The sequence below is a fragment of the Gobio gobio genome, assembly GCF_949357685.1.
Source record: "Gobio gobio genome assembly, chromosome: 18".
NCBI classification, from domain to species: domain Eukaryota; kingdom Metazoa; phylum Chordata; class Actinopteri; order Cypriniformes; family Gobionidae; genus Gobio; species Gobio gobio.
Window position 1 is genome coordinate 17,962,849 of NC_137111.1, and position 26,818 is coordinate 17,989,666.

Genomic DNA, 26,818 nt, shown 5'->3' on the forward strand with positions numbered 1-26,818 from the left:
GCCCCAGGCTGAGGTAAAAATGCAAATTCACGCATGAATAATAAACTACAATAACCCTCATGTTTACACACAACGCCTCTGCACTTATTTTTCTCAACATGGGGGCAGGAGAGCTGTCAGTCAAATTAATGTGAAAAAGTAACTCAGATATTTTGTTGTAAATTTGAAAAGTAATGCGTTATTCTACTAGTTACTTGGAAAAAGTAACATTATTACGTAACTCATGTTACTTGTAATGCGTTACCCCCAACACTGCTCACCACTGCCGACTTGAATCCCAGCTTGACGGTATGATGCAGGTAGATCGAGCACAACCCGGCTGTCTATCTCCTCCTGGTCGGACTGGAGGGCATGGATCAATAACATTTTGTGATAACTATGTTCCTAACTGGGTGGAATACCTTCCCGGCCAGTGCCTGGTCTGAACAATCTACTCATAATTATTATCCCTGAGCTTGACTAATATGTATTCCTAATAGTTAAGCCTGTCCCTATTTTGGTAGAATGCTAAAAACAGAATGCCTTTTTCCCCAAAAAAATTATGAAGCAAAAATGTTACTGGATAACAGGAATGACCCTGTTACAAATGTATAAGACACTGCTACTTCTATCAAAATGTAAACTACATTCTTACAGGTCCTGGCTGTCACCGTCTCACCGTTGTGGGTGGTTGACAGGCTGTTTCTAAGCGGTTGCCAGGGTGTTCTGGACGGCTATTTACTGTGTCGAGTACAAAAAAATTATTTATTCATATACCTAACTCTAATGTGAGAAGTAGTAACAGTGATACATGCCTTAGTGAACAACACTGAGGAGTCCATTTCACTTTTTTTTATGCCAAATTTTTTAACAAGTACATAACAACAGGACCAATAAAAAAAAAAAACAAGACATAGATCACGAATAATATACAAACAAAATAGAGCACCAGAGGAAATAAGAAAAAATATATAGTTATACAAGGTTAAACATTGAAAGCAATCTTTGACTTTTCAAAGATTTTAAGTTTTTTTTATGCCCATCAAAGACAAACAATAGGAATTATTCTAAATAGACAGTAGCGGGATCTTACCCAAAAATTTGCATTTGTGAATAAAAAATTTACACAGAATCATGAACAGATGTAACAATGTACTGAATATGAGAATTTGGATAATGATGAAGGTACATATTTTGGCATTGTTTTCCCTCAGAGATAGGTGGGCCTACATAACTCGTTCCAAAAAGCTTTAACAAAAACACATTCACAAAAACAATGTACAATTGTCTCTTCTACATCACAGAAAAAAAAGTGCATTTATCTTCTATGTTTTGGATATACTTATTGAGTACACTATTGCAGGGGTAACATGTAATAGGCCTATTTGAAATGTAACTTCTTTTCTCTTGTTTGTTAACAAATATTTGTGTGGAAGAGACCAGACCACTCTCCAATTAATATTGTATAATGCCATCCACTTGAAAGATGATGCTGGAATAGATTTTCTGTTCATAAGATTACGAATAAAATGGTTATTGAATTTGAATTGAAATAGAAGTGTTATACAAAGAAGGTTTGCTCTCCTTTCAAGAGAGTTTGTATACCACTAGGAATGGTGTTGAATACAATATGAATTTAACAAAGCCCCAAAATCAAATTTTCTGGAGAATGCTGGAAAGGAATAAAACTGACCGTTGTCATCCATCAGCTGATTAACAATATATATGTTATTTAAATACCATCTCTAAAACAATTATTTATTTCTGTAAATAATATTCTGATTGTCCCGAATAAAACAACGGTGAGGTGAAAAATTATGTTTGTAAACCAGTATCCACGATAATAAAACCTGTTGGTGGAATTGCTAATTTAATGGGTAGTTTACCAAGTGAGAAGGGGCGTCCATATCACATTTCTCAGATCACGTTCCCAGGCATTGATCAGCCAATCAGCGATCAGTCCACATCCACCGCTGAGAGAAGCAACGCGAGATCTTCAAGGGGAGAGGAACCGTAAGACCGGCGACTGCGAACCAGAACCCGATTTTCTCTCTCTGCGAATCCGCTGAACAAAGCGACGGGTTTTCATGCTCTTGAGACTGCACAGAAACATCACAGGTAAATGAAATCTCCCTCTAATGAAATTGCGTCAAAACACAGCGCGCGGGTTACACGGGCTGCGAATAAGAGGCGGGGTGACGTCATCGCTGCCGCTGCTTTATTTCAGTCCGTAAATGTTTTAACGTGTTCAGTGTAAATGACGCGTTACACTATTAATGATACAGTGCTGGCTGAAAGTGATTTACCATGAGTTCTACTTCATTATTATACAGCACACAATAGCTAGGTTTGTGTGTGGGCAATGGTGATGTACATTCATTACTTGTATTGCACATACATATATTCAATAAATGGTTTGGTCTTCCTCTGTTTATCATCAGTTGATTCTATTATGTTAATTCTGCCTCTTTAATATTCATTTGTTTTGTCTGCAGCTTGGTGGAGGTATGACATTAACCAGGGGCTCCTTCACCTATTCCAGTGGAGAAGAATATACCGGAGAATGGAAGGAAGGCAAGATATTTATTGCACACTTTGCATTACTTTTGAATTCTCACTGCATTTTTCATAAATGGGGCAGGTCGTCACATGTGTTTAAATGGCCTTATATTTATTTATATTTGCCAAAACAATTAAATGTTTTGCTCAGTATGTTGCATTTTCCATTTTTGCTTTCATAATTTATTCATAATTACGTAATAATACAGGCTACATTCAAAATGAATGAAAAGGTTATGTATTATGGACTTGTTTTAGATTACTCTTATATGGGTCATCTCTGAGAGGTATCAAAACAACTCTATATATCTATATCTAAATATTCTATTCTATAACAATATTGGCAACTCTTACATTATTCTTTTGCCAGCTACCAATTGACTTAAAATTATGGAAATTGTCTTTATATATATATATATATAATTTGGGTGTTGGATGATGCTACGGAAAATGTAAGCATGATTGATTTCAGTTGTACTGTATATCTGACAGTGCTGACAAGGGACACAGACATGAAACCTTTAAAAAAAAAAAAATATTTCTGACATAACATGTAGAAATGGTTGGGGGTAGAAAGAATAGATTTAGTATATTGGATGAAAACTCCTGTGTTAAGTTATGAAGCAATGTGTCTGCTGTGCAGGTCGGAGACACGGTAAGGGCGAGCTGAAGTTTGCTGATGGCACCTGTTATAAAGGTCACTTTGAGAATGGCCTGTTCCACGGATCAGGGGTGTTAGTCTTTCCCGATGGATCCAGGTGAGTGACCGTGTGATCAGATTAAAAAGTGTACCTACTTAAACTGAGATGAACACGTTTGCAGCGAGACTGTAAGACTACATGGAAAACAAAACCATTTCTTAACAACAGGTACGAGGGTGAATTTGCCCAGGGAAAATTCCAAGGCGTCGGAATCTTCAGCAGGTTTGACGGGATGAAATTTGAAGGAGAATTCAAAAGTGGCCGTGTAGAAGGATATGGTAAATATTCCACCTTCATTTTACAATAGCTACATTTACAATAGCGAGACTGAGCTTGATACGAATGAAATTCCGATCGGATTGATGGTGGTACAGGCCTGAAATAATCTAGTCAACAGGGGAAAAAATGAAGCGTGTAAACGCTAGAATCAGACTATTTTCTCAATCGGTTTTAGGGGTTTAAAGATACACTCGTGTCATGATTATCGCGATACTAAACTCACGATGCAATATTTATCGCAATATTTTAAGCCAAAATAAAGAAGAGATGTTTTTTTATTATTACTTTTTTTATTATTATTTAAATATTGTTGTTATTACATTATTATCAGGACATACAAATATTCCCCCATTGCATTACTATACATTATATTCAACATTATATATAGTAGTTTAATGTAGTAATGTCACTGAAACTCTGTAAACTTTAATTTTATTTATCATGCAGTACTCGTGCCACATGTACACAGACTCTCCTGGTGCTCGCTATGTTCCACCTCTCCAGCTATTAATGCATTATACATATAAGAATAAACCATCTAAAATGCTTTGAATAATCATACTAATAAAACTAATTGTGAGATATATATATATATATATATATATATATATATATATATATATATATATATATATAATGAATTACAGAAGTACGTGAAGCTGCTTCATTGAAGTAATTTTACTTTGGGGTGGTACTCGGTGTGTTTCGAACGCAGGAACCGGGGTCTAAATGAAGTTCCGGGTAAATATTTCCCCCTCTAAACGGCCCTGCTCCCGAGGTGGTACTTTTTCAAAGTTCAGGAACTTTATAGGGTTGGAACTTGGGTGCTGAACATGTTGATTGGTTGAGCTCACGCAGCGTTTTATTTCAACCGCCATCTTGCCGTCTTGCTCTTTCTGTCCGATGGCACGCTATCGTCTCAGCAATCGCACGGTCAATGTCCGTAATAGCTGATTATAACATACGTTGTCTTATTTTAAATCTAGCTTAACGAGCTTTCAGAATACGCTTTAGTATCAGTGTTCGTCTCTTTTCCACCGTTTTGCTAATTACATTTTTAGTAAACCAATATAACCAGCGCTGCTTGCATCTACTCCATATTTATTCTTGCAGACAGTGTCGCTCAAAAATGATTACTGTCCTTCGCTGACAGTCGCGCGCAGTCCCACGTCTCTGGACTAATTTGCCTAATCTTCACAGTACTTTAGACCGCAGTGGAAACGCAGACAGTAGCAGGTCTGGGGGGAAAAAAGTTCCTGTAAAAAAAGTTCCTGGTACAAATTGTTCCGTGTAATTTCGGTGGAAACGGGGCTTTAGAAGTCGTGAGTTTATCACAATCACACTGAGCATCTATAGCACCTGTAACCAGTGGTGGAAAGAGTACTGAAAAAACATACTCAAGTAAAAGTACTTGTCCTAAATACTACTCAAAGTAGGAGTAAAAAGTAAATAAATAAATGTTAAAAGTCTGTGGAGAGGACCATATGTGGTACCATTTGAAAACTTAGAATGTCTACTTTCTGGAGATATGCATTACTTTGGCATTTGTTTTGCACAAAGTAACTTGTTTACACTAAATTACTCTGGGATCATTTCTGCCTGGATTTGGCCAACGGAAAGCTTCCCATACCCACATACAGTGGTCTAAATACACAATTTTGGTGTCATTTTACTGGAAACCCTTTAAAGTTACATTAAACACTGCTAAAAGTGATACACATTTAAGTATATGTTTTCTGATCTGTAGTAAACCCCAAAAAAGAGGCACTTTTAGATTGTTTACATTTTTTTTTGGTTATAAATTCATTTTTGAATGTGTATATCTCAGGCCCTGTGTGCTCTAGCACCCTGCAGACAGTTTTGTACCACTTATACCACTGTATATGGGGAGACTTGTAAGTAGAGAGATTGGGGTAGGAGGAAATTACATTAAAAAAAGGTTTATCCATTTGAATAAATTTTGCATGATACAGACAAAATATTTTTTTTCCAGTATTTGCTGCCATCTAGTGGAAACAGCCTAAACTGTCTGCAGGGTGATACCTAAAAAAAGCTCAGACAACATATACTTAAAGGGATAGTTCACCGAAAAACGAAAATTTGATGTTTTTCTGCTTACCCCTAAGGCATCCAAGATGTAGGTGTCTTCGTTTCTTCAGTAGAACACAAATGAAGATTTTTAACTCCAACCGTTGCTGTGTGTCACTCATATAATGCTTGTCAATGGGGTCTAATTCTATTAGAGTAAAAAAAACATGGACAGACAACTTCAAATTAAACCCCGCGGCTCGTGACGACACATTGATGTCTTAAGACACGAAACGATCGGTTTCTGAGAGAAAACCGAGCGGTATTTATGCAAATATATCACCTCATATCAGACGAACGCTTCAGCTTTGCAGACTGCCATCACTTCCCGTGTGTGAGGTCAAAATTCTGGCTCGTCATAGATATGTACATAGATACCTCATTAGTGCCTGCGTGGATCATGGCGTGGATCGCTCGAATGAGGTATCTATGTATATATCTATGACCCGGACAGAATTTTGACCTCACACACTGGAAGTGATGGCAGTCTGCCGGTTTCCTGTAAAATGACATCAAAATCTGTACTTAGACCACTGTAGGTGGGTATGGGAAGCTTTTCAATTTGGTTAGGCCAAATCCAGGCAGAAATCTCCAAAAATGGTCCCAGAGTTAAGGAGAAAGATGATTAAAAGATGTTTGCACTTTCACGTTGAGGAGTGTCATTCCGGCAGCTTGTGCATTTCAGATGATCAAAGCAATCAATCACAGTTCTAATCGCAAGAAAAGCGAGTCAAAATCACTATTCCCAAACCGTAAATGGTTAGTTCTGCATTTACTCACTCTCATGTTGTTTTCGCGCGTCACACAAGCATTTGAACGTCCGATTTTACTACAGTAGCCACGCGTGTCGTTTTAAATCTGTTCATCATATAAAGCCACTGTCTCTCTTCAGAAGACTTGGATTTGGATTAGACCTGATTGATCAAATTGATTATTTTTACGATGCCTTTATGATATGTTGGGGAAAAATTTAATCACAGAAGATTTAATCTTCCAGACCTGTTTTCTCTATTGTGTTTTAAATGAGTCAGATCAAAGAGGAATTCCTGACTAGCATCTATGCGTTTGAATAGCTATGCTGATTAGGAGTAGGTGATACTATGTCTGTTGTTACAGATGAAGGACCATTGTGTTTCTTGCTTTTAATTGCTCAAGGCGAAACCTTCAGTGGGTTTCGCCAGATGTATGGGAAATTACTGCGGGGGTTATTTAGACATTGGGGGTATAAGAAGCTTGTGGCTTCTTTGTGTCTCCAGTTCACACTCAAGGTAGCCTCGAGCGGCTGCGTTTGACCGTGGCTCTTCCTTGCAAGGAAAATAAATCTTTATAAAGACAATTGGATCTTGGTTTGTCTCTTATTAGTGATGTCGACGAATTAATTTTTGCCATTACAGATATTTTTTGGGATCTTTTTAAGTTTGAGAGGAACTTTAAAGGTCCCATGGCGTGGATTTTTTACAATTATTTTATAATGTTTCCTGAGGTGTACATATATTGTTAGTATGATTTTTACATCACAAAATGTCATAATTTGAAATAAAAGGCATTTTTTCTATCCTGATGTTAGCCCTCTGGCTTGAATGCTCTGTTTGAAGGGGCGTGTCTGCTGTGAGACTACAGTGAAAACGCCCCTGTTTTGATTGGCTGACATCTTTGCATTTGAAATGAGTATTAGATTGTGTGGTTTAGGCATTAATGAACACTTTTACTCACCGTTTGTGGCGGTGCTGTCGAATCCATATCGTAAAAGTCTACAGGGTTCCCACGCTTCTTGAAAGTACTTGAAAGTACTTGAATTTCAGACACATGGATTCAAGGCCTGGGAAGTACTTGAAAACAAATATAGGTCCTTGAAAGTGCTTGAATTAAATTTGAAATAAATTTTGTTTAGAATGATGTTATTTAAAAAAAATGTCCTACAATATATGTGCTATCAAAGACAGAACAAAACGTTGCTTATGTTCGGGGGGTGGAGGGGTAGCAGGGGAAAAAAAACTTGAACCGATGTAGAGCAGTATACACTTGCTGAAAATGAAAAGTTGTGATTTTCTAGGCCGATATGGCTAGCCTACGAAGTAGGAACTATTCTCTCATTCCTACATAATAATCAAGGAACTTTGCTGCCATACCATGAGTGCAGCGGAGCAGTGATATTACACAGCGCCTGACAATCGGCTAACTTCTGTCAACATAACCAACGTGACAACCTGCTTGCACAGAGAGAGCGCTTGGGACAATTTTCATGCGCTGTGATATCATTGCGCCGCTGCACCCATGGTACGGCTCAAAGTTCCTTGATCATTACACAGGAATGAGAGTATAGTTCCTTGCCATATCGGCCTAGAAAATCACAACTTTTAATTTTCCGTCGGCCTTAGTACACGATGTAACTATACACATCACAACATGGAGGAAAATGTTGCTTATTGAGCTTCAGGCTAGCTGGAGCCGTTTACCGCCAGTCTTTGTGCTAAGCTAGGCTAGCGGTGGGTGCGTCAGACAGAGTTGAAACACAACCAGACACGGAGATGAGAATGGTATGTTTGGACTTATCTAACTCAGGGGGATACGGTGAATAAGCTTGAGGGGGGGGGGGGTATGCTGTTTCATGCATACTCAGCTTTTTACACTGTTAAAGACTTGGATTCCCATCCTAAACATGGACAAAGTTTCACAAAAAAAAAGTTGGACATTTGGTGGAGTATCTCTGTGCCAAAAATACTCCTTCCGGTTTCTCATAAGTTTCGGAAATTTTTTTGAGTATGGGTATATGGGGCGGAATGTCCTTGTACGGGCCGTACGGGCGCGCGTCTAGAGCGAGAGAGCAAACGCTTTAGGGAAGCCGGCTGCGCTGCAGTCACAGGACTTCACGAAATCAACGTCTCCAAAAGATGTGTGTTTTTGGTTGTCATGGCAAGACAATCATGTTTTTCCGGAGCAGCAACGGAGTTGTGCAAGTGTTTGTTTGTTCTAGGGGTGTCCCCGACTAATGATTTACATATTCGAATCAGAATTGTCGAATCTTTCTATAGTCGACCGATAGTCGAATCATCGAGCCCGATCTCACGAAAATGCGTATAAATAATAAGAGTGTGCAATCTCGTGGAATGTATACGGCAAAATGAGTTTTGGCGTGCATGGTACGGCGTTTTCCGCGTTCATATGATACGCACTTTATGGCATATTATAAGTGCGAACCCCCCACCCCCTACCCTCACCCTACCCAAAAGCGTGTCATATACAAGCCATAAAATGCGTATCATATGCACGCGAAAAACTGCGTAGCATATGCACGCCAAAACTCATTCAGGCGTATATTCCACGAGATTGCACACTTGTACTATTGATACGCATTGTCATGAGATCGTGTTGGATCATCTATGTGTGTGTGAATGGGTTGGGAGGGGCACGACAGTCAGCAGGCGGGTAAAACTATTTTTATTTTATTTTACACACTCCACACAGCAACACCTTTTAATAAAGTGAACAAAACTGCCTGCCAACTGACAGACGAACTGACAATGGCTTTCTTATTTAGGTTTAAATAAAAGGTAATGTGGTGGATAAACATTTGTAAAATGTTTTCTCATAATATTTTAAAGCCGCGATCGAAATACAAAACATCGCACAAATATATAAAAGCACATTTTGATAAATAAACCAAAAAAAAAACAACCTGCCTATAGAGGAAAAGAACACACCGACTGCAGACAGGATTTGCATTTCACATTTTGCTAAATTAAATTAAATCGGCAAAATTGCTGTGCCAGCATGCTTTCAGTGCAGCGGAACATCGAGACAACGAAAAACAATATCATTAATTTACAGAATTAAATTAGAACAGAATATACATTTCTAATAATAAAAAATAAATAAAAACTAGTCAGAATCAAGTCACAGGGAGCATAATACATGTGTGCAAAATGCCAAAGTGCAGGGGAACATAATATAAAAAAACACAAGCCACAGTTAAATTAAGTAACCCTGAGTGATCAATAAATAAAATAAAAATAAATAAATTATTAAAACAACTAAAGTTTTGCCAGAATTGTGAAATTTCTCTTTTTAACTTTTCTCTTTTTAACTGCCGAAACAACAATAAACGCTAAACTGGCTTTTTTTTTTTAGCTAAACATGTTCACAGCAAATTAAAATTAGAAACGGCTTAAATGTTTTAAAACACTTGTACCCGATCGAAAAAAATCCATTCTTTCACTCTGCTTGTGTGCGTTTGAGTCTTTTCGAATTGTGTGCGGGGAAAACCAACTTGTTAACATTGGCCGGCTGTAGTGCGCTCTTAAACTTGCCCGTTTTAAGTGGAAAGCCATGTTTGTTGTTGATGAGTGCTAGGACATGAGCTGTTGGCACAACTGCATTTAACTTTTTTTGGATCATCTTTTGCCATTTCAAAAGTGCATCCACACTTTAGAGTTTCTTATTCCAGGCATTGTTAAGTATTCCCTGCCGCCAAGATGCGCCTCTTCTGTAACGGATCAGGGAAAGTGAAACTTAAAATCTGTCACAGGGGTGGTTGGATTTACACACACACACACACACACACACACACACACACACACACACACACACACACACACACACACACACACACACACACACACACACACACACACACACACACACACACACACACACACACACACACACACACATTGACTGAAAATGAGTGTTTCACCCCCCTTTAAGTCCCAAAAAGTCGACGTGTTCCTTTAAGTAACCTACTTTAAGAGGTCTTTCGTGATGCTACATATGCTGGGTTATGAATCTGATAGGTGCTTGAAATAAAATGAATGGTGCTTGAAAAAGTCCTTGAAAGTCCTTGAATCTGGTGTTCATGAAAGAGTGGGAACCCTGAGTCTAAGCCTGTGCTGACATTACGACTGATAAACTGAATCCATTTTCTCCAAATTCTCTGGGCGGGCAAAGCAGAGGAAGGGGAGGTAACCGTTCCCCGTATGACAACATATAGGGAAGATTCCAGATCGGCTCGTCTGAGCTTTCAATTTCTCAAAGGCAGAGCAGGACACCCAGAACTCGGTTTACACCTATCGAAATTTCTAGCCACTTGGGGACCATATACAGGCTAGGGGAACTCAAATTAATTAAAAAAAAAACTCATGAAATTAAAATGTAATGCCATGGGACCTTCAAATGGAGGTACAGAAATCTTTCTCTGGTTTCTTGTAAAATATCTTCATTTGTGTTTTGAAGTTAAATGAAAATCTTATAGGTTTGAAACAACGTGAGGGTGAGTAGTAGTACATGACAGAATTTACATTTTTGAGTGAATTATACCTTATAAATACAGTAAGCTGAGCCTTGGATAAAGCTAACTCTATATAGCGAATCACATCTCTTACATCAACGATACATATCTTCCCATTTTTATATTGCGATATCTCGATATACAATATATCGTTACATCCCTAATCGGTTTACATTCTTTTGACATCTTTGGAACGTGCCTGTGTTTGTTTAGATTTACAGCATGGATAAATGTGGTCGTATTTTCTTATAGGGCTGCTGACTTTCCCAGATGGTTCCCATGGTGCTCCACGGAATGAGGGAATGTTTGAGAACAACAAGCTTCTGAAACGTGAAAAGTGTCAGGCTGTGGTGCAGAGAGCCAAGAACTCGGCATCCACCGCCCGCGGCCTCGCTGTATGACAAACTGACCTCAGTGAGAGCACCCCTTACTCAGGCCCCCCCCTGAGTCACAAGTAAAGCGATTGTGGATCTGTGTTCAGGGGTGATCTCTGCCTTCACCACACAACAGAGCTCAAAAATATGCGAGACCCATCAAACCCTCAGGGACGGATGAAAGTGTTTCCATTCCTCGCGTCTCTATTTCGCTCACATTGTTGCTCTGCCTTGGTTTCCTCTGTGGCTTAAAACATCGCAAAATTATGGACGTTTGTTATGGAGGCTAAAGGATAAACTCAAGTCAGCATCGGAGGCACTGCAGGTGCCGAAGTGTGGTCAGATGATGTTTTTTTGGTAAATGAACTCGATTTGCCTTTGTGAGTCTGCGTCTGCGATTGTATCACTTACAGTATGTTTGACTTTATCTTTACTATTCTAGCCGTTTGTTACAAAATAACTTTTTTTTGCACATTTGCCTTAGTTATCACATTAAATGTCAGTATTGCTGGATTCAAATCTTTCTTGTTACCAATGTACAACAGCGGCGAGGGAAAATTTTCAGCAACTTGTCTTAATTGTTTATTTATTTGTTAATTTAATTCATTTAAAATGAGTACATATTTACTAACACTTTAGGATATTGTGAAATAATGGTTTTACTGCTCATGTACATTACAGAAAGTGATGCATTCACTTCAAATGTTTGATGACTGATTTATGTGTGTGTTTTAATTATTTTCCGAACTGACCGCTAATGGTTCTCGGTTCCCATCATCCGCAGTGTCAGACAGAAGCCTTAGTCACTATCATATAAAATATACTGACACCAAAAAGAATTTTGCACTGTTATTTATTTGAGCAGAGAATTAAAAGACTGACATAAAAAATAAAGTGAAATAAAAGTCAGAAAAAAATTCACATGATCTACATTTTTTTGTCATGCTTCTTGTGCCATGATAACATTTTATTTGTATATTCAAATCTTATGAAGGGCAATTTATATTCCTATGATGGCAAAGCTTAATTTTCAGCAGCCATTTCTCCGATCTCCGATCAGAACTGGGAGCAAGGAGGATTGGGAGGTCAATTGCAAATTAAGAATTTAAGTAAGGAAAATTAATAGGAAAAAGAAAATAATGTTTTATGTTACATTAAAATAAGTGAACGTAAATATGATCAATAAGTTTGCTAATGGTTCTTAGCAAAGTATTGGAAACAATAGTTTGTGAGCAAATGTAAGTGTTTAATAATTTTCAGCATGCACATTGAGAAGGAAACTCAACAGGAACAGCATTAACACAGATGACAGACGATTGATGAAAATAAATTAGGTACAGTATTGTTAGATTTTATTTTAAATTACTTTTCATACTGTACATTGGTTTAAAAGTTATCTGTTTAATAGGGGACATTGTGTATTTTATATTGGACGTTTTTCAGATGTGAAAGAGTTGAATGTGGTGTTCCTCAAGGAAGTTGTTTAGGACCATTACTATTTTCTATTTTACCAATAAACTTCCTCTTGTTTTAAAGTGCGCACGGACAGTCATGTATGCAGACGAAACAACATTATATTAAACTGCAACATCAATTAAGCAGTTGTCTACTGCTTTGGATGAGGAATTACAATTGATCAAAGTAGGTACAGAATAATAAGTTGGTTGTAAACTTGACAAAAACTAAAAGCATTTTGGTGATCCATAAATCAGAGTAATATCTGAAATGTCACTCACCAAAACCAGATTAGAATAACTACTTCAGATTATTAAAGATAATTTCAGATTGTCTCTCTGCTGTTTTATAAGAAATAATTTGTAGAGAGTTCCTAATGTCCTGTAATGTCAACTTTTATATAGTAGTACAAGTCATAATTTCAACACCAGTCATAAAAATAAAATAAGTTGTACAAAATCTTTTAAGGAACATTTAATGGCACAATAGTAAATTGTTAATATTTTGGGTTTGTATGTTTCATTGACTTTATTGTTGTGGATGTATTTTTTATTGTTGGGACCTCAGGAAGAGTAGCCACTGCCTAGGTATTGGCTAATGGGGATCCAAATGAATAAATAAATAAACTAAGATCATGGATGAAAAAAGACCATTTAGAACCAATTTACTAAGGAATTTTTTATTTTTTTTTATTGTCTGAAAGTTTCTAGCATGCCTAATAAGACCTTGATCAGCTGGTACAGGTGTGTTGAAGTGGGGTTGGAGCTAAACTCTGCAGGACAGTGGCCCTCCAGGAGCAGGATTGGACACCCTGTTATACACACTTACAGTATATTTATGAGCGTATAAAAATGACTAATGGGCAACATTGATTAGATTTCACTTCCTATCATAGTTTTGGCATTTGGATGTTATTGTTTAGCTATTGACCGATGTTATCATATTTCCTGTGGTGGTTTTGTTTCAATTGGACTAGCAGTTTCGAGGATAATCGCAAAAGTTTTGTAAGTGCTAAATTACACTGTTACAAAAACCATAAGGCAAAACCTTCCATGTTTGGTATCGTTGGACTCGGCAAGGATTCAGGAGTCAAAGGAGATGACTCCCGTGAAAAACACTGGCTTGAAACTTCTTAGACTCCTTCAAGGCATTGTGCCGATATGCAAACTGTGTTTTTTGAGATATGCCAATGTTCTCATAGACTATCATGGCACCCTGGACAAAGACACTGCATGCCAATTATTATCTGATTAATGATTGGGTGAGGTTATAGCCATTTTCATAACATTTTTTCCTCTTACAGCGCCACCAAGGGGCCAATTATCAAAATATTTTTCAAGTGACCGAACTTTGAGGTCATAGACATGTGACCCAAATTTTGTGAAAATATCTTGTTCCGTTCACAAGTTATAGTCATTTTAGTAAAAGTGGCCCCCGACACATTGAACTTTTTCATTCCCCTTAGCGACCATGAATCGAAAAATTGAATTTTTTTCATAATTATTAATAGTCTCTCCCCAAAAAACATTTCTACAGTGGTTTGGTTCCAATCAGGGGAAAATTGTGGGAGTAGTTCACAAAAGTATGTTTTTCAAAAAACCCAAAATTTCTCGAAATTGGCGCCTGAAGGGCGAGCCAATCCGAGGCGTGCATGTTGTCCGCCTTGAGCCAAGGATTCCAAGGATATAAGACACTTGAGCCCACGCCTAACGGTTTAGGAGTTATGAGCCATTTCGTACTTTTGGTCGCTGTAGCGCCCCCGTCAGGCCGGTCGGGGCGTGCCTCGGTGACGCTGGTAGTCGTAGTGAGTACTACCAGTCCTGAAAGTTTCATGTCTCTACGACTTACGGTTTGGTCTGCCCGATCAGTTTTAGATGGAGAATGATGCATCATGGAAAAAAGTACAATTACAATAGGGTTTCAGCACTTCGTGCTTGAACCCCTAATAATGGTCATTAGTTAACATTGGTTAACATGAACTAATAATGAACTGCACTTATAAAGCATTTATTAATCTTTGTTAATTTCAACATTTACTAATACATTATTAAAATCGTGTTAACATTAGTTAATGCACTATGCACTAACATGAACAAACCATGAACAGCTGTATTTATATTGACTAACGTTAACAAAGATGAACACATACAGTAACTAATGTACTGCTCATGGTTAGTTCATGTTAGTTAATACAATAACTAATGACCATTATTCTAAAGTGTTACCAAAAAGTCTTGAATTTCAAAATCAAAATTTTTGGCCTTAACAAGTCTTAAATTCGCTGAAGTATTCTGTTTTAGGTCTTTAATAATTTTAAACAGGTCTTAATTTTCCTACGTCCATGTACCGCTACTTCTAAGGCTCATTGAAATCCTGCAGCACTTTAGAATGTTTTTTGAATTTTATTCCGTGCTTACTTTCGCTAGTCCAAATATAATTCGCTGTATTACGACTACAAATGAGACCAACATGCAGCTCATATTGCAACCAATCAGCTTTCGTGTTATTGGAGTCTCTTTCAGATTGTACCACAGACACATAAAACGGATTTTATTCTTCAGCTAATAGTCCTCCAGTTTTTCGTGTTTCTGCGATTACTAAATACGACGAAAAATCAACATGCATTTTTTGGAGATCCTGCATTATTCCTAAACCAAAATAAACAAGATTTATGTATTTTGTTTGTTCTATTGTCATGTGTGACTATTGTGCATCCAACATAATATGGTAAATGTGGTATCCTAATTATGAAAAAAATTCAAATTTCTGGAAATTACCTCCACACTCTAAAAAATCACCCCCAAAAAATGTTGCGAAATCCTGGTGGGATTGAGTTATGAGGAAGTGCAAGTTTATCAATACAAGTTAATCGATTTGTTCAATTTGAATACATTAATTTACTTTGCAAGTAATTGTGTGACTGCATTTCCTTTTATAGATCTTACATTTAATTCATAATGGTCTCAAAAAGTCTTAAATTTGACTTGGTGAAACCTGCAGAAACCCTGGTAGCCTATTATCCCATGTCTCAAGATTAAGTTAACAGTATTTACAGTACACAGAAAGGCACAGAGCACTTATCCAGAGCTTCAACCATTAAATGAGATCTCTGCAAGCTTTCTAATCATAGAACAACTGGGCGTTTTAAACAAATGATTCACAGGCACACTGTGATGTTTCTATCAGCGAGGCTGCCAGTGACACACAGGGGAAACCCTTCATGACACCAGGCCAAGAGATCAGTTTGGGAACTGGATGAGCCAGGCCATGGATTACATCTCTAATACAGCAGCAAAACACACACTGAGTAACTAACCACAAAGTGAAAAGAGCTGGACTGTTGATTTATAAACAATCATATGTTAATCATACTATATTAAATGTTTGCTTTTAGGCTCTGTCGAATTGTCATTATTTAATAAAGCTCAGATGACATCTGTGCCATATCAGTTTCCTCCGTGTCATCTGATGCATCAGGAAAGTGCACAGCAATGAACCTGTACTGGCACAATAAGCCATTGACAAAACTATAACACGTTAAAAATGTTTCATATGAAAGTTATGTTATGAAAAAGTCAAATAAAATGTTGTGCATGCATTTCTCGTTTCAGAAATGACTATTTAAAATGCCATCCAAAAAAGATCTATAGTGCCACTGCCAACCATCCTGACATTTACAATACATCAACCATTTCTTAACCACACAATTAAGTTACATGTTCACCTGAGTAATGCATAAATATAATAAACAATATTAAATATTTATAATAAGAATTAAAATACATTAAAATAATAACCTATTCAAAATTTTTATATCAAGTAAAATGTATATATATGTATACACCGATCAGGCATAACATTATGAATAACACTGATTATCTCTTCATCACGGCACCTGTTAGTGGGTGGGATATATCAGGCAGCAAGTGAACATTTTGTCCTCAAAGTTGATGTGTTAGAAGCAGGAAAAATGGGCAAGCGTAAGGATTTGAGCGAGTTTGACAAGGGCCAAATTGTGATGGCTAGACGACTGGGTTAGAGCATCTCCAAAACTGCTGTGGTCAGTATATATCAAAAGTGGTCCAAGGAAGGAAGTGGTGAACCGGCCACAGGGTCATGGACCAAGACTCATTGATGCACATGGGGAGGGAAGGCTGGCCTGTGTGGTCCGACAAGCTACTGTATCTCAAATTGCTCAAGTTAATGCTGGTTCTAATAGAAAGTTGTCAGAATACACAGTGCATCGCAGTTTGTTGCGTATGGGCCTGCATAGCCGCAGACCAGTCAGGGTGCCCATGCTGACCCCTGTCCACCGCCAAAAGCGGCAACAGTGGGCATGTGAACATCAGAACTGCTCTACGGAGCAATGGAAGAAGGTGGCCTGGTCTGATGAATCACGTTTTCTTTTACATCACGTGGATGGCCAGGTGCGTGTGCAACGTTTACCTGGGGAACACATGACCCCAGGATGCACTATGGGAAGAAGGCAAGCCGGCGGAGGTAGTGTGATGCTATAGGCAATGTTCTGCTGGGAAACCTTGGGTCCTGCCATCCATGTGGATGTTACTTTGACACATTGTTGCAGACCATGTACACCCTTTCAAGGAAATGGTATTCCCTGATGGCTGTGGCCTCTTTCAGCAGGATAATGAGCTCTGCCACAAAGCAAAAATGGTTCAGGAATGGTTTGAGGAGCACAACAATGAGTTTGAGGTGTTGACTAGGCCTCCAAATTCTCCAGATCTCAATCCAATCGAGCCTCTGTGGGATGTGCTGAACAAACAAGTCACAGGACTAAAGGATCTGCTGCTAACATCTTGGTGCCAGATACCACAGCACACCTTCAGGGGTCTAATGGGTCAGGGCTGTTTTGGCAGCAAAAGGGAGACAAACTAAATATTAGTAAGGTGGTCATAATGTTATGCCTGATCAGTGTATATATATATAGTGCTGTCAAATCGATTAATCGCATCTATAGACACACACACACACACACACACACACACACACACACACACACGTACATACTTAATTATATATATATACAATTTTTAACTTATGTTAGATGTGATTAATTTGCAAATTAGCAATTCATCAATTTGACAGTTTCGTTTTTGATACTGTATATGTTCTAATCAAGGTAACGCAATGACTTAAAATAAAAATAAAAATTGTGTTTTATAAAAATATAAGCCCTTTTTCTTTATATAATTGAATACAACTCTTTCCTCATTCATGCAGTATACTGAGTGAGGACAGGTACGTTTCACCATTATTTAACACAGAAAGCAAATAGTTACTCAGGCAGAGGTGGGCTGTTCTCAGCCATGCACCTGTTCACAATGCATCTCCATGTGTCTGTCAGGCCAGAGCAACCTCCCTCATCTATTCCAGTTTCTCCAGTGTCTCCTTAGTGTCAAACTGCCATTGCTTCACCTGCTCAGTGGCTGTAATGCCCTCCTGAAACACACAAATTAAGTGTTTATATCCAGCTGTTTAGATGATAAATTGCATTATATTTGATCATATTTGTTTTCTCTTCCAGCATGATCTTACAGCATTCTTGATCTGCATATCGGCTCCTGCCAGTATGAGGAGTTTTACAATTTTATATCGGTTTAATCTGACAGCATCATGTAGAGCTGTGTCTCCTTCCTTTAAAAGAGAAAGGACATGTTTAAACTGACTTATAATTTGCACGATCTGTATATTTTGTGTTTTCCTCATGAATTATTCATCTGTTACCCAATCTTTGGCATTAATATTGATTCCACTGGCTAGAAGATGTTGGACCACGTCGCTGTGACCTGTCCGTGTGGCCACATGTAAAGGTGAGCTAAGCAGCTGTATGTAGGGAGTAATAAGATTTCACCATGTCATGCATACGGCAGCTTATTTTTATATTTACTGTACAGTATTTTCGTCTTCCAGTAAAAACATATTTACTTTGTCTCTGACGTTGATATCAGCTCCCCTGTCCTGAAGAACTTTCAGTGCTGAGAGACTTCCACCTCTGCAAGCCCAATGTACAGCCCTGCAATCCAGCTAAACCACAGATGACAAAATCAAACCAACACAATCACAACACCATTATAACAATGACTTAATAAACATGGTAGCACTTTATTTTACAGTCCTGTTCTATTATAGCAATTACAACTGGGTTATAACTAGGTACTAACCCTGAACCTACCCCTAAACCTAAACCCATGTAGTTACCTTATATTACCAATACTTTCTTGGGTAAGTACACTGTAAGTGCACGTACTGTAAAATAAAGTGTAACCATAAACATTTATAATGATCTCACCCTGTCTTTAAAGTTGATATCAGCTCCTTTGTCCAGCAATTTTTCCAGTATTTTAGCATGATTTTCCAGAGCAGCCCGATGGAGTGCTGTTTTTCTGAACTAAGACAAACAGTTGTGTGAGCAATGGATAAAGCTAAATCTCCAACCTCTGGGGAATCACCCGCTTTAAACAAATGCCAAACAGAGGAGAGTCTGCTGACGAAAAGAGGACGCAACAGAGCTTGTAATAAAACAAGAATCAACAGATGGCGAGAACTGAGGCATTTAAAATGTTAAAGGATTAGTTCACTTCAAAATGAAAATTTCCTGATATTTTACTCACCCAAGATGTTCATGTCTTTCTTTCTTCAGTTGAAAATAAAAAAATTTTGAGGAAAACTTTCTAGGATTTTTCTTCACATAAGGGTTTTCAATTGCAAGCAAAATGTTCAAGCTCCAAATAAATGCAGTTTCAAAGGGCTTCGAAGGGCTTCAGACGCTCTGCGCAATCCCAGACCAGGAAAAGAGTCTTATCTAGCCAAACGGTCTGTAATTTAAATATATATTTTTTTTTTAAATACATATACTTTTTAACCTAAATTACTCATCTTGTGCTGCTCTGCGACCGCCAGTGATTGCGCAATCAAGCTGAAAACGTCACACTAGACGTAGACAGAAGTACCGTCCCAAGCGACCATGCGAGGACTAATACAAACTCCCTTTACCAAAAAACACTTCATCTTCAACTTCAAAATCATCTGACATCGTTGTTGTACCTTTTTTTTAAAGGACGATCGGTCCTTTAAAAAAAAAAAAAAATATATATATATATATATATATATATATATATATATATATATATATATATATATATATATATATATATATATATATATATATATATATATATATATATATATATATATATATATATATATATATATATATATTTTTTTTTTTTTTTTAAAGGACCGATCGTTTTGCTAGATAAGACCCTATTCCTCGTCTGGGATCGCGCAGAGCATCTGAAGCCATTCGAAGCACTTTGAAACTGCATTGATTTGGACCTTGAACAAATGAAAATCATTATGTGAAGAAAAATCCTGGAATGTTTTCCTCAAAAAAGCTTAATTTCTTTTTGATTGAAGAAAGAAGGACATGAACATCTTGGATGAGATGGGGGTGAGTAAAATATCAGGGAATTTTAATTTTGAAGTGAACTCATCCTTTAAAAGCGACGCTCAGATGGTGTTTTTATTACTCAACAGGTGAATAAGGTATTTTATTGAACAGATACATTGCCATATGTAGCTCTCTAACAGAGTTCATTGTAAAACATTATCTGTGAAGGGTAATTTCATTATGGTTGTTGTAAAGATGTGCTGGAATTTATTTTCGAAGGAATTACCGTGTCTATTAATGTATAGCTACAGTAAAGTCTTCAGATAATCAGCTTGAGATCTAAACGGGTTATATCTCTTAAAGGGATAAATCCCCCTGAAATGAAAATAAGGCCATCTTTTACTCAGCCTGCTGTTGTTCCAATGCCCTATGTCATTCTATCTTTTTCGGACCTCAAAAGCAGAAATTTAAAAAATAGTCATGCAGTCCTCCATATAATGGTAGTGAATAGCGACCAGGCTAAAATATTACAAAAATTATACAAAAGTATCACGCAATGATACAGTGAGACGCTCGCCATATATGGAAAGTGTTCAGGAGGCATACTATAAGGTTTTGCGAGAAAGAAAACGTATTATTGAGTTAAAATACTGAGCTCGGTCGTTAGGCTGCGTGTCCACCAAAGCGTTTTTATCCAGCTGAAAACGCTAGGCGCTCTGCTGAAAACGCCTCGCTGTGGGCGTTTGAGAGTATTTCCTCTTGCTCCTGTTTTAAATTATTTTGTTATGTTATTATGCTGCTTGTTTTCATCTGTTGACGTTGTACAAGCAGAATGTGGTGGTTGGTCGGTGTTGTATTTGTCCCGCCCCTGAAAAGTGACAGTGATGAGTGCTCAGCACCTCGTTTCGCTCATGGGGTTCTAAAAACGCAGCGCTCCCATTGAAAACAATAGAATACGCCAGCCAGCCTCATGAAAAAACGCTTTGGTGGACACATGATCTTACTCTGTGCGCGTTCCTGTCAGAGGCGTAGCAAGCTTTTCAAAAGTGTGGGGGATGGATGTGGTTTGTTTGTTAACAATAAAAACGATGAATACAATGACAGAAGGGTACAAAAGGTATAACATACAAGATATATAATATATATATTCTGCATACCTCGGTTTTTTTTAACCACGGTGTTCGATTGGGTTCTGATGGCTAGTCACATCAGTTTTTTGCTATTCTATTCTTAGGCGACGGGGACAGAAAGATTTTGAGAAAAATAAAATGCAATTTTTTTATTTTACTTAAAAGACTTGAAAAACCTTACTTAAACTTAAAACTTTACTTAAAAAAAACCTTGTACACATTCCTAGTGTATAGTATAATATAAAATAAATATATATAAAGATTTACACTGGCAGCTCAAAGCTGTACAGCAGCATTTAAGTATGAAATTTAATGAATAAATGTAAAAATTAAACACTACATAGACTTCAATATAAAATAAATTGATTCTTATTAAAGCTACTGTATTAATGTTTTCAGTCAAGAGCAGAGAGTGCTTTTCTATGTCTTTTGTAGTTTTATTAACATTTAAGTCAATGGCTACCATCAGCTGTCGGTGTTCAACAGAAGAAATTAATACAGGTTTGGAACAATATTAGAGTGAGTAAATAATGACAGAATTTTAGAGGTGAACTGCCCCTTTAAGGACAGCGTGTTCACTATAGGCTGTGCTCCTGTCAATTTAAGACGTGCATCTAATATACAGACACACGCAAATGTACTTTCACTTTACACATAACCGACTGTGTTTATGTTAACCTTGTGTGTATTTGACAGTATGACACATAGCACAGTAAGACTACTTAGTCCAGTAATCAAGTGTTTGACAGGCTTTTAGTCTGCGCGCGCTCTGCGTGTTAAAACGGTGCATAGCACGCGAATAACCGGCAAGGCTTTAAAACGCATGCAAATAATTAACTTTCGTGATTGTGAATAACTCTAGTGTTCCGTGAGTATAACTCTCTGACTTCAGCACTGCAAGCGTGTCTAGCACTGTGTATAGTATTAGTGATTGGATATTTGCTCATATCAGCGCGTAGACTCACAGGCACACTGCAAAAAAAAGAAAAGAAAACCACGCAATTCACAAGCGCTTATTGAACCGTGATTGCCGTACCGAACGGTTTAATATTATAATGATAATTGTGGCATCCCTAAAGCGTTTGTGCAAAACTGCGGGAAAACTGCAGAAAAAGTGTGGGTGTTGAACCCTCTCACCGGGAAAAGTGTGGGTGTTAAAACACCCACATCCCCCACGGGTGCGACGCCCCTGGTTCCTGTGAGTGCGTGCGAGCCGTCAGCAGCCACACTGTTAGGACCAGGACGGTACCCAGGATAAGCACACACATGCACCATTTTGAGAAGTCAGGCTCACTAGAAAAAAACGCGACTCTCGTCTTTTCTATAAAGTATATGATAAGAAATAATACAATTATACTAATAATAAGGTAAACCTCCTGAACTGAATGTTGTGTACCGGTTAACATGACAACATTGCGTGTGGGGCTGCCGATGGCTCGCACGCACTCACAGGAATGTGCACAGAGTAAAGGCCAAGCTCAGTATTTTGACTTAATAATATGGTTTCTTTCTCACAAAACCTTATTGTATGCATCCTGAACACTTTCCATATATAGCGCGAGTCTCACTGTATCATTGCGGGATACTTTTGTATAATTTTTGTAATGTTTTAGCTTGGTTGCTATTCACTGCCATTATATGGAGGAGCGCGTGCAGGACTATTTTTTTAATTTCCTCACAGTTTGGTGTCAATAATGTCAAAGCAGGGTGTCAATATGGTGTCAATATCTCATTGCAGAGATATAGCCTCAAGAAGCCTTATCATTATAAGTATGGACCACATGGTGGCGCTGTCTCAAAACCTTTTATGTACCTTAAAGGCATAAGCATTTTATATCATAATACTGCATTGTAGTCAATGGGAATTTCATGTTTTGTTCTATTATAGCGCCACCAAGAGGCACAATCCCACCATTTTTTGGTGTGTCGTCGGAGTGTGCCCATACATGTGTGTGTCAATTTTGGTGAAAATATCTTATTTCTTTTTGGAGTTATAGACATTTATGTGAAAAAACACGTAAAAAATTACTGACACCTGACTTGATTGGATTTTACACCCCTTTACTATCAATATTTTGACATTTGGGCATTGACTTTTATCAATCAACCTATGTTTCCGAACTTCTGACGCTGGTTTCGTCTCGCTCAGAGTAGCGGTTTCGAAGATATCAGCTACCTTTTTTAAGCGCTAAATTACAACGCTGCACAAACCATACAGCAAAACCTGGCAAGTCTTGTATCTTTGGATTCAGCAATGATTCAGGAGTCTAAGGAGATGACTCTCGTGAAAATAAGTCAACCAATAAGTCAACGCTAGATGGATTGTTTTAGAGACTCCAAAATAGGTGTGGTTAATGTTGGGCCAGTCCTCTATCAGTGTGCCAAATTTCACAACTTTTTACCATACGGTTCTATGGGCTGCCATAGACTCAAGAGCGGAAGAAGAAACGGAATAATGATAATAAGAAGAACGCCAATGATTTCAATAGGTGCCTTCGCACCTTCTGTGCTTGGCCCCTAATAATACTAAACCCTTTTCACATTTCCGGTTTCTCAGAGCGGAAGTCGACATAGTTGGGTTAAATATTATAGCTGTGAATGAGAGAATACATTAAATATTTTTTTGTGTGCCCATTTGCTCACATAGCAAAAGAAAAACGGCGCAGTTGTGATTTCACAACTTTCAAAAAGAGGGAAAAAATAGAGTGAGATTGATAACGGCAGTGAAAAGAGAGAAATATGTTCATTTTTACCATCACTCCCATAGACGCTATTACTACCCTCACAGCAGCGGTAACTTTTTTATTGTAAATTGATGCAAAAGTAATAAAATACAAAGTATTAGTGTTATAAATGTACATATATATAAAAAAAAAAATTAAAATACAAAAAACGCTGCAGGATTTACGATATTGATGACTGTTAAAATGTGTCATCACAGTCTGTGAAAAGGGTCTATAATAGGAACGCCAACGATTTCAATAGGTGCCAACGCACCTTCAGTGTTTGGCCCCTAAAAACAACAAAATTACTGAAGCTTTAACTAAAATTAAAATGAAAGCTAGAACAAAACTATAATATTATGTCACTGATACTAAAATAACACCGGAGAGAACGTCATTTCAGACATGCAGCACCTCATCACAGGTGTTTGGATCTCCTCCATCTTCCAGAAACTTCTCAACTACTCCCATCTTTCCCTGAGCTGTTGCTTTTAAAAACTCCTCTGGTTCAACAAGACCCTGACAAACACCAGAGACAAATTTCGTTGGTTAAACACTCAAAAACAGCAAAAAGACTTCTAATGAAATACTCCAATTCAAACAACAATAATAAAGACAAGAAAGACAGATGGGGTTCCCCTCACCACAGGAACATCCATTAGGCCTTTGGAAGCTGTGGACTTGTTCTTGATTTTCTTATTCTTCATACGCAGCTCAGTAATATTCTCTGCACCCCCCAGATCAACGATCTCACGCCTCACTCGTTCCTCTGCCTGCATGAAGAATTCACTTCTCTTCATCACTGACTGATCCTGGACTTTACAGCACGTGGAGTATTCTTACAATAAAATTGGCTCTTATGTTTTTTAATTGACAGGATTGTGAAAATCTTGTCAAACTGTGATATGAGATGCCCAATTTTGATATGACCAGCACAGCATTCTGCATGCGTTGTTGGGGGATTAACATGCTTATACACTTTATTTTTTACAGCATATACAGCCTATTTCTCTTTTTTAAAGCAAGTAATACAAAAAGAAGTTATACATAGGTTTTACTCATTCAAAATAAATAAAATAATGGTGTAGTTATGGCATCTACCACCAGGGGCTGCTAAAGCCAACCAGCCAAAACCCTGTCCCGCTGGTTCCTGGAAAATATCAAATCTCAAAAATACTAATAAACTTTGCTTCTTAGTTGAAATCACATACATTATTTTCTATTTTATTTATTTATTTATTTTGGTCTAGATCAAGGGTTCTCAACTCTGGTCCCGAGGTCTACTTTCCTGCAGATTTTTTCTCCAACCCTAATCAAACACACCTGAATAAACTAATCAAGTTTTTAAAGGAACACTCCCCTTTTTTGAAAATAGGCTCATTTTCCAACTCCCCTAGAGTTCAAAAGTTGAGTTTTACCATTTTCGAATCCATTCAGCAGTTCTCCGGTGCTGGCGGTCGCACTTTTAGCATAGCTTAGCATTGAATCTGATTAGACCGTTAGCATCTCGCTCAAAAAATAACCAAAGAGTTAGATTGGTTATTTTCCAAACTAACTCCCTTTGCAATGAGGTTGTCACGGTGCTGCGTAATAACATTGCACCGCTGCACCCAAGTTCCATGATTATTACGCAGGAATGATAGTATAGTTCCTAGCCAAATCGACCTATAAATTCGCAACTTTTCATTTTCCGTCTGTCTTCGTACACAATGTAACTAGAAGAGTCAAGTTTTAAATAGGAAAAATATCTAAACTCTTTGGTCATTTTTTGAGCGAGATGCTAACGGTCTAATCAGATTCAATGATCTATGCTAAGCTATGCTAAAAGTGCTACCGCCAGGTCCGGAGATCTGCTGAATGGATTCGAAAATGATAAAACTCAACTGTTTAATAGGGAAGTTGGAATATGAGCCTATTTTCAAAAAAAAGTGGAGTGTTCCTTTAAGGATTTCCAGTTATAGGCTGTGTCCCAATTCAAAGGCTGCATCCTTCGAAGGATTCAGACTGAAGCGAAGGTCGGACTGAGCGTTGTTAAATGGAATGGTCTAGCCTACAAAAGACTGTTCTTGTTGCCTGGCAACTGTGACAGCTGCCATTGATGAGTGTCAGTAACGTTTGCACAGGAAATCTTTGAAAGTTATATTAAACTGTCTGAAAACAAAACATGGTTCACAAACTGTCTGAAAACAAAACATGGTTCACAAACTGTCTAATTATGTTCACCATGGTTCATTTCTGTATATAAACTATATATAAATCACATCTTAGTAAGATAAAAGTCATCGCTCAAATCTTTTTAAAGGTTTTTTTATTTTTACATTTGTATCATTAGACATTTGAGCAAGCTGAAACCCGATACTTGCGTTTAAAAGTGTAATTCGGCCATTTCTCTCAAAATTAATTCTGAGGGTAAGCAAGGCGGTGAGGGATCTATCTGTTGTATCCTTCATTTCATGGTAAACGAAGGACGCATTTGGAATTATACAGCCTCCGTTGCACGGCAGTGACACAATCTGCCTTCAAATGTGGCCTTCGAAGGACGCAGCCTCTGAATTGGGACACAGCTATAGGCAGGTGAGTTTGATCAAGGTTGGAGAGAAACTCTGCAGGAAAGTGGACCTCAAGGGCCAGAGCTGAGAACCCCTGGTCTAAATAATTTCCTACAATCAACGTAACGTCACATTTACTCATTTGGCAGATGCTTTTATCCAAAGCGACTTACCCTGCATTCAAGCTATACATTTGGTTAAAATCATGCATTCCCTGAGAATTGATCCTATGACCTTTTCATTGTTAGTGCCTGTTTGAGCTTCACATCAAGACTATAGGAAGGAT

At 37.8% G+C, this 26,818-nt stretch overlaps 2 protein-coding genes across 2 annotated transcripts; one reads left to right on the forward strand and one right to left on the reverse strand.

Moving 5' to 3' along the window:
* The first annotated feature begins 1,954 nt into the window (after nt 1-1,954).
* On the forward strand, nt 1,955-12,795 carry morn4 (MORN repeat containing 4). The gene is made up of 5 exons (XM_079842198.1): nt 1,955-2,097; nt 2,475-2,553; nt 3,182-3,296; nt 3,408-3,517; nt 11,143-12,795. The coding sequence occupies exons 2-5, from the start codon at nt 2,487-2,489 to the stop codon at nt 11,289-11,291; spliced, it is 441 nt and encodes a 146-aa protein (XP_079698324.1). The 5' UTR covers nt 1,955-2,097; nt 2,475-2,486; the 3' UTR covers nt 11,292-12,795.
* Nucleotides 12,796-18,104: 5,309 nt separating this feature from the next.
* On the reverse strand, nt 18,105-24,783 carry ankrd2 (ankyrin repeat domain 2 (stretch responsive muscle); the record flags this gene model as incomplete). Its single annotated transcript, XM_079842240.1, has 7 exons — nt 18,105-18,179; nt 18,276-18,374; nt 18,465-18,563; nt 18,666-18,764; nt 19,030-19,128; nt 24,398-24,502; nt 24,628-24,783. 7 exons carry the CDS (start codon nt 24,781-24,783, stop codon nt 18,105-18,107), a joined length of 732 nt encoding a protein of 243 aa, XP_079698366.1.
* Between the last annotated feature and the right edge of the window lie 2,035 nt (nt 24,784-26,818).